This window comes from Sinocyclocheilus grahami, unplaced genomic scaffold, assembly GCF_001515645.1.
Source record: "Sinocyclocheilus grahami isolate Dianchi unplaced genomic scaffold, SAMN03320097.WGS_v1.1 scaffold157.1, whole genome shotgun sequence".
Taxonomy (NCBI): Eukaryota; Metazoa; Chordata; class Actinopteri; order Cypriniformes; family Cyprinidae; genus Sinocyclocheilus; species Sinocyclocheilus grahami.
Window position 1 is genome coordinate 1,283,858 of NW_015505336.1, and position 13,140 is coordinate 1,296,997.

General features: G+C 35.5%; 1 protein-coding gene across 1 annotated transcript in view; it reads right to left on the reverse strand.

The window, feature by feature from the left end:
- Positions 1–2,091: 2,091 nt before the first annotated feature.
- LOC107592739 (roquin-1-like) overlaps positions 2,092–13,140 on the reverse strand; it is an 18,279-nt gene continuing 7,230 nt past the window's right edge. Inside the window, exons 5-16 of the mRNA XM_016282292.1 lie at positions 12,766–12,878; positions 12,400–12,687; positions 10,178–10,380; positions 9,754–10,079; positions 9,506–9,667; positions 7,513–7,659; positions 6,834–7,047; positions 6,661–6,745; positions 6,456–6,558; positions 4,220–4,351; positions 3,874–3,965; positions 2,092–3,705 (exon numbers count right to left, since the gene is read on the reverse strand). Coding sequence (XP_016137778.1) covers positions 3,549–3,705; positions 3,874–3,965; positions 4,220–4,351; positions 6,456–6,558; positions 6,661–6,745; positions 6,834–7,047; positions 7,513–7,659; positions 9,506–9,667; positions 9,754–10,079; positions 10,178–10,380; positions 12,400–12,687; positions 12,766–12,878 — 2,022 coding nt within the window. The 3' untranslated portion in view covers positions 2,092–3,548. The remainder of the gene's footprint in view (positions 3,706–3,873; positions 3,966–4,219; positions 4,352–6,455; positions 6,559–6,660; positions 6,746–6,833; positions 7,048–7,512; positions 7,660–9,505; positions 9,668–9,753; positions 10,080–10,177; positions 10,381–12,399; positions 12,688–12,765; positions 12,879–13,140) is intronic.

Below are 13,140 nucleotides of genomic sequence, written 5' to 3' on the forward strand. Positions count from 1 at the left end.
CCTTGATTTGTTTATCTGTATTATCAGACCTCCAATAATGTCTTTAAATAGGAAAATAAGCCTAATACTTTCCTCTCTGAATATGGATACCGAATTATGTCAAAATACACAGACTGTCCTTGTTTTCCTGTTCCAATTCAGAACCCTAACATCAAAATACCACCATCACACCATGAAACATGCTTAAATACTCAAGTTCACTTGCATGAAACACATAAAATGGCTACAAAAACAAATGACCTGGCAATAAATTCCTTTATCTCAGAAAGGATAGGCAGTACTCAGTTTGGCGGCCTGAACGCCTGCAGATTCGTAGAGATCATTTAATATAAATGCTGACTTAGAAGACTGAGAAGAGTTGAATATTATAAATCGAGATGGTTCGGCTACATCTAAACACGTGAATAACTGCACAATTGCATAAAGGCACAGTCTTGACGTCTTCAAGTCTCGAAACCGGTTAAGCGAAAATTGCAGTCCTGAAGAATAAAAGAAAAAAAAAAAGAGAGAGTGCGCAACATGATGTTTACACCCAAATACACTAAAATCAACCCTGAGATAAAGAGTTCCTTAGAGATAAAGTTCCTTTCAACTGAAAAAATAAAGATGATGTTACCCAGGTGGACCTAGGACTTCTAGATCCTAAAAATACCTACAAGAGCGTTTTAACATGCTTTTGCCTTTTTAAACCAGGCGTTCGTAATCCATTTTAATTGCTTCAAAACCAACAACAACAAAAAGCTTCTGCTTTTCTTTGTTTCTTTCAAACTAATTTTGGGTAAATTCGTGCTATCCTTAAAGTCTACACTGTGCTTCACAGTGGTTGCCTAAACGAAGTTGCAATATCCAATCTTAACGATTGCTTAAATGTCGAAAGCTCAGACCAAAGCGACAGTAATAACAAAAATAATAAAAACAATAGAAATCAACTCCAACTTAAGAGAAGTTCCACCAAAATAGGTGCTTTTAAGGTTGTCTAGGATGTCTCAAGAGACCATTTATATGCTAGCAGGAAGGAAAAAAAACTAAAATAAAATAACCTCGAACTTAAAGCTAAATTAATGAGCCTGACAGTGTAAGTGAAGAGATCTCGCCGCCAAGGAAGCAACTACATGGAAGGATGCAAGTTTGAGATTTACAGTGCAAGTGTTTTAAAAAAACCTAATACAATACTGATCGCGGATTAGCTGACGGAAATATAATGTTGTGGACTTTAACGTTAAGGCAAATTTAAGAGTTGCCAAGGTCTGTGCAGAATCTGCCAACACATGTCAAAAATGTCTGCAGATTCTACAAAGTTTTACTTTTGTACCCAACAACACGGCAGAACTGGCTGGTGGTGGGACTATAAAGATCATTGGAATAGACGCAACTACAAACTAAATTTTTGGTTGGGTCGGAAACAACCAATGCCAAATAATGTGAAATATGGAAGCATTCATGGCTTAGTGGTTTTTCCATCTGAACAGATTTGGAGAAATTTAGCATTACATCACTTGCTCACCAATGGATCCTCTGCAGTGAATGGGTGCCGTCAGAATGGGAGTTCAAACAGCTGATAAAAACATCACAATAATCCACACCACTCCAGTCCATCAATGAATGCCGTTTCTTACAAACATGCAGCTTTTCACATTAAAGTTTTTTTATTTAAACTTTAAACCGTTGCTTCTGACCAAAATATGCGTCTATAATCTATAATAATGCTTCCTCCAGTGAAAAAATCCATCCTCTGTTGTCCGCTCACATCAAAATCCATATCTGTTTTTGCACGGTTTTCAATTATAAATGGTGCTTGATCTGTGCAGATTTCTCTTCTGGTTCAAACGACATGACTTTTTTTCACTGAAGAAAGCAATATTATGGACTTGTATTTTAGCCAGAAGCAACAGTTTGAAGTTAAAAACGTCTTAAAGATGGATTTGTTTATTACAAAAACGCATCTTTTCACCTTACAAGACATTAATTAATGGACTGGAGTGGTGTGGATTACTTGTAGATTATTGTGATGTTCTTATCAGCTGTTTAGACTCATTTTGACGGCACCCATTCACTGCAGAAGATGCATTGGTGAGCAAGTAATGTAATGTTAAATTTCTCCAAATCTGTTCCGATTTTGTTCTACTTTTTGGGTGAACTATTCCTTTCAAAGGTTAGGAGTCCAAGCTTTTCAAGTCCAAACGGTCTCCTGCAAGACATGTGACAGTAAAGCAAAGTATAGGAGCTCAGTTAATCCCCCGATCAGTATTAAAATGAAGTCGAGGAGGACTGTGATGTACACGCTTGAGCCCAGCCTGTAGGGGAATTCGATCGAACCGGCCCATCAAAACAACCTTCTTTAAACTTCAAAGACGAAACGGAGAATGAAGGAGAGTCTTGAGGTGGCTACAACTGGATCAAAGTCTTTCTTTTTGCTTTGAATATATGCCACATGTTTCAGGATGAGAAACATCACATTTTTGCATCACAAACAAAAATGTGGCTTGATCTGAAGATCGTAATTTCACTGACAAAGTGAAGAGTAGTATATACGCACTCTTACAACAGAATGCATCTGAATGCATTACCGTAGCGGCTTTCTTTCCATCCTCAGGATGGAAAAATGTAACTATACCCACTATGAAAAAACCAGAGTAACCAGGATTGTTATTTCTATTCACGTCCACAAAATATAGAGGTCGAATAATGCATCCCTGAGGACATTACCACAGAAAATGATGATTACAGGCGGTTCAATCGAAATCCCACAGGCAGTGTAGTGTAATATGCTGAAAACAATACAAGGGCCCTATTAAGACTGGAAAAGGCTTTTGGGTTTGTTGGCATGAGAACAACTGAGGTCAAATCAGTGAACATTGGGGTTTACGAGTATTTCTATAACAGACAATAATGTGCATTGCAGCAATCACACTGTAAAAGCCTAAATGAAGCCTAATGTATGAAACACGATACATAGTTTAAACCGTCAAAATTGGTTGAATATGCAGCAAGCCTGCAGTTATTGTAAAAAAAAAATAAAAAATTAATCCATTTAAACACTGTAAACTCTGACAGAAGTGTAAACGCCACACCAAGCACGACAAAGAGCGTAACTACCGAAAACGTAGCACATGATGATAAAAATGCAATTTTGAAACCCAAGATAGTGGATTAATGATAGTTAAACAACATAACTGAGATCATCATATATGTTGCCTGACATACACTTAAGACCGTGAATTTTTCGGATTCACCCTGATTTACTATGAAAAAAGGCTAGTCTTGGGAAGGAGGTGAACAAAAAAACAGGAAGAAAATAATCGACAGCAGATACTGCTGTAAAAAGAAACTAAATCAGGGCATGACTGTGCAAGTCTGCTGAGGCACATGCACAGTGAATCCCACCCATATTTGCCTGATGGGTGTTTGAGGGTCAGCGGAGGAAGCTAAGCGCTCAGGATTAAGCGAATGAATACAGCGATGATGGATCATCCTACTCTAGAGGGTTTAACCTGGCATAATAGAGGGGCGGTGGTTGCGGAAGGGGAATCTGAGGTAGAAAGAGCCAGCTAGGAGTGGACGACTCCATTCTTGGGCAAATCAGGGCTGCTGGCCACCTGTTCGGAGGACAAACTGAGAGATGACGTCTTGCTGGTCAACGAGGACAAGCTGCTGCTGACGAGACCACAGTCCTGGACCAAAGCGATGGAGCCGTTTGAGCCCTCACTACAATTAAAGAGTGAAAGGCGATGAGAACTACCGTGACACAAGAAAGCACAAATCTTGACTTAAAAAAAATATATACATAAATAGCACTTACACAACTGAAATGTTACTGGTAAAATGTTTTATATTTTTCTTTTGATTTATTATGTATATTAAGTTATATTTCACCTAAGAGTGAGTGGATGTTCATCTCGTTGCAGAGTGTGTTCGTCTTGTCCATTTTCCACTGAGACCCGCTTGTACTTGCCATCGTGGTTCTCCTGAAGGCAAAATAATGTAAATCACATGATTTCCTGAACTTCACTGAGTGAACAGAGATATAAATTTACTCAAATTACACTCAACAGTACCAGTAAAAAAAAAAAAAAAAAACACTACTCTTACAAATGACCTTGCTTAAAAATGGATTTTCTGCTCAAGAAATGGCCGCAGTCGCATGAATCATTCACCGGTAATAGAATATATTAATTATGAATAATTAATAGAAGCTCTATAAATTGCATGTCTCGCTTACCATGGCCATCTCCTGTGTCCTCATGACGATATCTCTCTCCACCTGGTGCAGCTCGAGACTCAGCTGCTCACTGGACAAATTCCCAGACGACCAGTCCACTCGAGATGGCTGGGACATGACTGAGCTCGGGTTCTGCCAAAAGAGAGAGTGAAAAGCTGAATCATTATAATAACAACAACTAAAGACATATATATATATATATGTGTGTGAAAATATATATCAGGAGCATTTCCTTCAAGGAGGCAAGGGATGCAGTGCCTCAAAATATTGGATAAAAAAAAATTTAATGAGTATGAAAATAAAACAACATTGCAAAATATAATATTAAAAAGAGTATAAATCAGTCGTTTTTTCTAAAGAAACATTGTCCAACAGTGACACCAGCACGTAAAGTTACAGCAGGAGTCTTCGCCTCTCTCGCCTCCCCTGAGCCCATTGAGTTTTAACAGAACATCCTAAACCGTGCAGTGAGTTTGGTGGGGGGTAATTGAGAATGAATGGGAGAAAGTCACGTGAGTGATATATGATTGGATATGACTGGTTATGTCCGGCTGTGATTGGCTCATGCGATAAATCCCACCTCTTGTGTTTGCGAATCAGTCTGAATGAACAATATAATGGCGTTAATGGGAAGACTAAAAAAAAAAAGTAAACAACTCACACAATTATATAACCATTTTTAACCAAGAAAATGTGACTGGGACATGAATTTATATTTGATTAAAAAAAATTAAAAAAAACTTTGCCTCAGAACACCATCACATTTAGAAATTAAATAAAATTCCATTTTGAAAAATTCTATTAAAAATGTACATTTTATATATATCTTATTAGGTGCACACACTTTATTTAAATTGTTATATATAGTAAAACCAAAATGTATTACCACCTTCAACATTTCTCACATTATCACAGTTTATTCGCTATAGTTTAGAAAATGGTAATAAAATATAACAAGACTCAGAGTTAAACTGTGTCAGAACAAATTCATCTTGATAATGTCAGATAACTTTGATAGAAAGGTATGTAAGGAGTTAGACTGAATAGCTGTCAGCTGTTAACTTTAAGTACACAATTAGATAATACAAATTTAGGTCAATCAATTACCAAGCAATGCTTAATTTTGTTCAGTCTGTGGTGTAAAAAGGTCACATTAGCAATTAAAGAAAAAAGAAAAAAAAAACACTTAAGCAAAACATGGTCAGGTCAAGTGTCTGGATAATTTTTGGTCTCAAATTTTTTATCAATTTTAACTAAGTACACAATTAGATAATACAAATTTAGGTCAATCAATTACCAAGCAATGCTTAATTTTGTTCAGTCTGTGGTGTAAAAAGGTCACATTAGCAATTAAAGAAAAAAGAAAAAAAAAACACTTAAGCAAAACATGGTCAGGTCAAGTGTCTGGATAATTTTTGGTCTCAAATTTTTTATCAATTTTACTGGTAGTCCACTGTGTGAAGAAATTTTGGGTATGTCGCAGTTTACTTTATTTTGCTATGCTCACTTACATAAATGAACTATAGTTTCCTGCACCCACTAGTAAAAATAAATAAATAAAACATTATATCTGGTGTCTAAATCATTTTTGGTTTGACTGTTTATTTTAAATATAAATATATACACACTATATTCTATAATATTCCATACACAAATAATATAAAAAAAAGAAATCAATTAAATAAATAAAAATGTATACCGTTTAAAAAAAAATAATTATGTATATATATATATAAGTGGATTTTTTAAAACTTGTGTCATTTAGTAGCATTCCATAAAGAAATCGTTATTAATCACATCCAAAATAAAAGTTGTTGTTTACATTATATATGCATGTGTACTGTATATATTTATTATGCAAATATAAATACACACACATACAGTAAATATTTTCAAAATATTTACATGTATATATTTATATTGTTATTTTATATTATATATAAATATATTTAACAAGCATAACATTTTCATAAATATATACATGCATGTGTTTGTATTTATATATACATAAATATACACAGTATACACACATATTATGTAAACAAAAACTTTTATTTTGGATGCGATTAATCGTTTGACCGCACTAATATACAAATAAAACAATATATGCAGTACATAAAAATGTATTTTATTATTTTTTAAGTGAATAGTTTATACTTTGGTGTCATTTAGTTGGATCGGACAAGGTGTGAACAGGCCTATAAAATGACACATCCAGCAGGGCGGACAGTCTCACCTCCAGGCCGCGACTCTGCGTCTGTTGGCTTATTTGGAGGTTGACCTGCTGTAGCTCCATCCTTAGTTGCTCACGCGCCTGCACGGCTGGGGATAAACTGGATCTGCGGGATAAGAGGAAAATATTTCACTCATTTAGAACAGTTCTAGAATAAAACTAAACAGAAACCAAGAGATTATTGTAAAGGGTGGGGCTGGAGACATACCGCTCGCTGAAGTGCCCCTGAGACGTTTGGTGTGGCTGGTAAGAGTCGCCTCTCCACCCGCTGTGATTCGCATAGGAGTAGTCAGCTTAAAGAGAAGACAAAGACCATTCAAAAACACTGAAATAATCATGTTGTCCCATTAGCAATGCTGAGACAAAGCAGGAGAAGTGTACCAGCTGAAGCGGTGTGCTTGGCTGACTTTGGCAAGGGTGGCATGGGACTGTTTGGCGGGTAGCCCTGTTTAGACGTGCGCGAGATGGCCCCAAAACGAGACACGGTGGGCAGGGAGCCAAAGGGAATGATGGGGTCGTCGTCTTTGACGTCTGCCGCTCTGCGCTGAAGCTCCAAGCCATGTGCTCTCAGACTTTTGCCTTTGTCTATATTTTGCTGCGAGAAATGGTTACAGTTAGCTCAAGAATCCTATTTGAATATGCTAATTATTCAGCATGCTATTATTTAAATGCATCCAACTTCATTATTAATATTTAAGAATATTATCCAAGCGTTAACATGGAATAAGCCTGATCCATTAACAAAACTCACTGGTCGCCTGTGATATATTTATGGCCTTTGGTTTGTCAATAGTATGATTAGTACAAACTAGACAGAATAAACACTGATAACCTTTTGTAATGGAACAGCCACTGAAAACAGCACAAATCTGGATGTGTGGGAGAAACGGGACAAAATCCCCTTGCAATTTAAAGCCTTTCAGCTTTAAATATCTCAAATAAAAAAAAAAAATTTAAGCTCAGGTTCTCCTTCAATGTGTGCCTTTGACCATTTTTATTTTTTGGTAAAAATACACCTGCTTTAGAATCCCTTATGTACCTCTAAACATGCTAAACTTACTGTGTCCATGGACTTCATGCCCTCCTTGGACTTTATATCTTTGCTGCCAATGTAGGAACCGAAGGTGTCACATGACCAAGGCGAATATGAGCCGGTGTAGTCCGGTTCCCGGAAGTGTCCAAAACTGTGGGAGTTGTCTTCCATGTACTGTGAACAACACAGATATGGCTGCATGATTTGGGGGAAAAATATAATTGCAATTTTTTTCTGATAAAAATGTGATTTAAAATGCAATAAAAATAGCTCAAGGTTTGCTGTGCTAGTCTGTAGGACTGCACAATTTCTCCCAACATTTTGTGATTATGCATCAATATAAAAATACATTAAAACAACAACAACAATAATAATAATCATTATTATTATTATTATTATTATATTTAACAAAATTAGAAATATGAATAATGCTAGTTGTCTTCCATGTACTGTGAACAACACAGATATGGCTGCATGATTTGGGGGAAAAATATAATTGCAATTTTTTTCTGATAAAAATGTGATTTAAAATGCAATAAAAATAGCTCAAGGTTTGCTGTGCTAGTCTGTAGGACTGCACAATTTCTCCCAACATTTTGTGATTATGCATCAATATAAAAATACATTAAAACAACAACAACAATAATAATAATAACAAAATTAGAAATATGAATAATGCTGTTTTTAAATAAAATTACAATACAATATTAATATAAAATAAATAAATAAAATAAAAATAAATCTTTAAAATATATATAATTTTACTAAAATGGATTTCAGAAAATATAATAAATTATATTAAGCAAAAAAAAAAATTAATGTTTTTAATAAAATTACAACAATATCAATATGAAAATTAAAAATAAAATATGAAAAATACAATAAGAAATTACTATAATTTTACTCAAGAGTATTTCATTATTATTATTATTATTATTACTAGGGCTGGGTATCGAGTTCGATACTTTTTAGGCACCGACCGAATTGCCTCGATACCATCGAGTATCGAAAAACGTCTTGTCGTTCGGTACCAAATTTCGAAACCTACGGGGTTAATCTCATCAGCATCAGTGAGCCAATAAGCCTGCCACACTATTAAAACGAACACTAACTAGTGTAAATGTAGCCTAACAGATGTGTAAACTGAAGACTATTTGAGCTTTATTAAAACGATTTTGCACTGATTTATTGTGTTGGTTACATTTTGTTCCTTTGTGCAGTGGCTCAGGAGATGAGTCTTTGAGTTTGTATGAACATCAACAAGCTGAAAAATAAAACCAAAGTTTTTTTTTTTTTTAGATAATGTAATCTTGTTCAAATTGATTTCATAAAATTGGTATCGAAAAAAGTATCGTTCAGGAACCGGTATTGAAGTCAAGGTATCAGTATCGAAAAATTTTGAACGATACCAGCCCTAATTATTACTACATGTTTTTTTATTACAATACTGTATAAATAACAATAATAATAACATTAACAATAAATACAATTTTAATAAATCTTTAAAATATATTTCACTCAGATTTCAGAAAAAGATAATAATAACTATTATTATATAAAACAAATTGCAATAAAATATCAATATGAATATAAATAATAAAAATATTTATTATTAAAAACAAAATAGGAAATTACTATAATACTTTACTAAAACAGAGTATTTCATTATTATTACTACATGATTTTTTAAATTACAATACTACTACTAATATGTAGAAATAACAACAATAATAACAACAATATTGACAATAAATAAATAAAATTTAAAAATTCTTATTATATAAGAATTATATAAGATATTATTTTACTAAAATAGATTTCAGATAAAGATAATCATTTTAGAGTACCAGTTATACCATTATTATAACTATTTATTTTTTACAAATCTAATTTACGGCAATCTTAATTTCTTTATTTTAAAACTTCAAACCATTGTTTCATTTAGATTAAACATGCATCCCTTCTACATTTTGTTTAGTATTATTATTATCGTCGATGAAATATACTTCCTCTGGCTTACATGGCTCTGCCCCCTCATGTCCTGAGGGTAGCTGGGGTCGCATGAGTGTGAGGAGCTGAAGGGTGATGGGGAAGCCACCTTTCTCTCCTCCAGCTGGGCCATGATCTCCTGTCTTCGGCGGTGCAGGTAGTCTAGGGAGGGCTGAGGTCGTGTGTAGGCATTCTGGGGACACATTATCAGAGATTATGTTTTCTTTAGCTTTTAAATGAGACCAGTACAGCTTAAATATTGCAGGTAATGGATCTTACCCTCGGGTAATTCCTGATGTGACTGGAGTGGTTATAGTTGTCTGGCTCTGGCAGGTACGAAGCGTTTTGGGGTGGTAGGGGCGGGGGAACGTCTGGACTCCTTCTCACCAGTTCCTCCCGTGAGGGGAATGTCTGGGGATGGGCGTAGGCTGAGTGGCGACGGCCGTCATGGTGTGAAGAGTATCCGTAATGGGAGCTGGGGTTGGTGCACTGGCGCTCTGAAGTGTAGGAGCTGGAATAGGAGTCCGGATATGGTGGCATGCCTTGATCTGGAGCCGGGTGGCGGGCGTAGCGTGGGTGCACATTGTGGTGAGGATAAGGATTACCTGTTGAAAAGAGGAAAATTAAGATTTTTTTAAAGTGGAAAGATTTAGAAGCGCAAAACGTAATGTGTTTACTCAAAAGAACAACAGTGTTTTGGTACCTGCAGGGTACTGGGAGGATTCATATTGGGCGGAGGGTGGCAGAGGGCCTCTTGTATCAGAGTAATACCGTTCAGACTGGTGTGGTGAGTACATGTGAGGAACTCTAGGCACCGCAGGCATGTGCTTCTGTCCGACTGCGCCTTCGCCCGCTACCCTGCAGTGGGAATTTATGAGCATCCCTGGTTTTGGGATGGATTCCAATCTGTAAATCAAGAGATAAAGTGCACAATCACTCTGCACTCTTGCTTTATTAAAATTAAAACAATTTTGACTTAAATTAACATTTCATGTCCATTTAATCATTTATATGGCAAGTAGTCAGTTGGAGTAAGTATGCAATAAGTTGGATAATGTATAGCAGTGTCGTTACTGTTAAACCATTAATAAATCAATAATTCTGATTAGTTTATTAAAATTAAGCTGAATTTTAGTGCTTTAAAACTTATTTCAGTTAGCTGCCAATCAGGGCTGCACAATTAATTGAAATTAAATGGTGATAAATCACGATTAGGCAGAAGCTGCGATCGTCATGCGTATCTTTCAGTGAAGCACAGTTCTGTGATCAGGAGTAAAGCTCCATCCGAAGGCCAGAGGGCGCTCTCGCGCCGAAACTCCAAATACGCCCCGCAGAAGAAACCTAGGAAATCCCTATAGCGTTGCTGAATAAACAAGATTTAACTGCTTTCACTGATTCAACGTGACTAATGAACACACAACTACTGAGTTTATCTGCGTTCGTCTTATTATAATAAAGTATATCAATAATACAATGCTAATCGACAGCCTTTATCATTGCTTAGAATACTATGAAATATTGCGTGCCTTATTCGGTGTAAAAAGCAACATCATCTCAAAGAAGGATTTATTTCAAACACTCGACTGACGTTATGAAGTGAGTTTGGAGTAAAAACATGTTATTAAATGTGGTATTTTCACATGCTTTCAAATGGAGCAGCATTTTATAATCGCAGAACGGTATCTTGGATTTCATTATCGCGCGATTATGAACACGGTTTTGCGTAGCTGGCCAGTGAACTACAGCTCTGTGTAGTAAATGCTGCTCCATCTGAAAGCACGTGCTGGAGATTACAGAACCAGCTTTACTGACAAGATGCGCATGACAATCGCATGCTATTAATCGCGCAGCCCTATTGCCAATGCATCATTTCTAGTTTCCCGTTAAGTTTATCATCTTATAATTTATTATATAAAAAGTATAAATATTAGATGACAAACTTAAAGTGAAAATAAGTTGAAGCACTAAACCTACTAAAACTGAAGTAAAAATAAATGAAAGCTAAATAGAAATAGTAATAAAAAAATTAATTAAAAGTAATAAAAAGTGCACAAAATTACTAAACCTGAAATAAAATAGAATGAATCCTGAAAATAAAAAGCAAATAAAAAATATGAATAAATACTATAATAGTATATAAATAATAACACCGATGAATAGACAATTAGTCAGTATCGCAAAATTTAGAAAAGTGAAAACCTGTAAAATAATAATAATAAAATAAATAAAGTGCAGCTGCTACTAATACTGTTATTAGGGTTGTCAAAAAGTACCGAATTTAAAAATGAGACAATAGAGATATCTGCTCATAGATGGATCCGCTGACAGATGCAGCTTTCAAGCTGTCCCATGTCCTTCTGTGCGAGCTCTTCGCTCGGTGAAGAGCGTGACGCAATGATCATTGTAGCCAATCACAGACATATCTGTTGAGCGCATGAACACAGTGGCCAATCAACAGTGTTTAAGAATCCATCAGCAGCGCTCAAGTTCTAGCGGGAAATGCTGGTATCGTCTCATTTTTTAAATTTCGGTATCGACTGGTACCGATGTCGGTACTTTTTGACAACCCTAACTGTTATAATAATATGATATAAAATAAGTTATAAAAATAATAAAAGCCATTTAATTCTTTCTAAACACTGGTTGAAAATCATGAGACAATTCTGATATATTTTGATCTATTCATTATTTTAAGATAGTAACAGTTTCTAATTAATTAAATATTAATATTAATATTTTACAGTTAATCTTTATAATATTTTTATTTTAAACATAGCTCTATACATGAAAATTTACATTATACTTTACGAAAGGGATCCTTAGAAAGGGGATATTCTCATTGGCAATATGTGGTGTAAAAAAGTTTGACATCCCCCATGCTAATATATGATTTATTTCCCACCGCTAATAAACAAATAAACTCACGAGTCTGGAGGTGAGCCAGGTGCACTGAGGCTCCCAGACTCCATCTTCCCTGGTTTGTGTGTTGGGTCATATGACGGGTCCGAGCCTCTGGAAACTAGGTGGGCCAAGGTGGAATCATGTCCTGTTGCTAGGATGACGTTAGTGATGGAGGAGTGTTTGCGTGGGAGTCCCTCCATCGGCGGCCCCTCGTCAGGCAACAGACCGGCGCCGAAGTCCATCTCGTTGAGCTGGGTCAGGGACTGGCTGAGCTGTCGCCTCATTCCCAAACGTTTATTCATCTTACGGTACCTGTCGTCAGAGAAGAGGTGGTGAGGCTGATGCTAATGCTTATTACGCTTTATTTAACGTACTTAAAGTGCTGTGTACTTTTCAAGCTCTTCCTGAGAGTGAGCGAAGGTGCAACTTGCTCCGCGAGGACAGCCGCCTTTTTGTTTCATGTCCCGACACATGTAGGTCTTGTATTTGCTGTGCTGAGGTGGCTGTGGGCAGGAAGCGAGATATGCTTACTAATTTCTGTGCAAGTTATTCGAAAGACCTGATTTAAAAATTAATTAAATAAAAAAAATAAAGCTAAATAAAAACATAAAAAAAATACAAAATCACATAAAACCATAAAAAAAATAAATAAAGTGACAAAGTTTGAACTGAACTGAAAATATAAAAATAAAAGCTAATTCAAAATATTAATAAATATTGTAATAGTATATAAATATTTAAATATACCTGATGTATAGATAATTA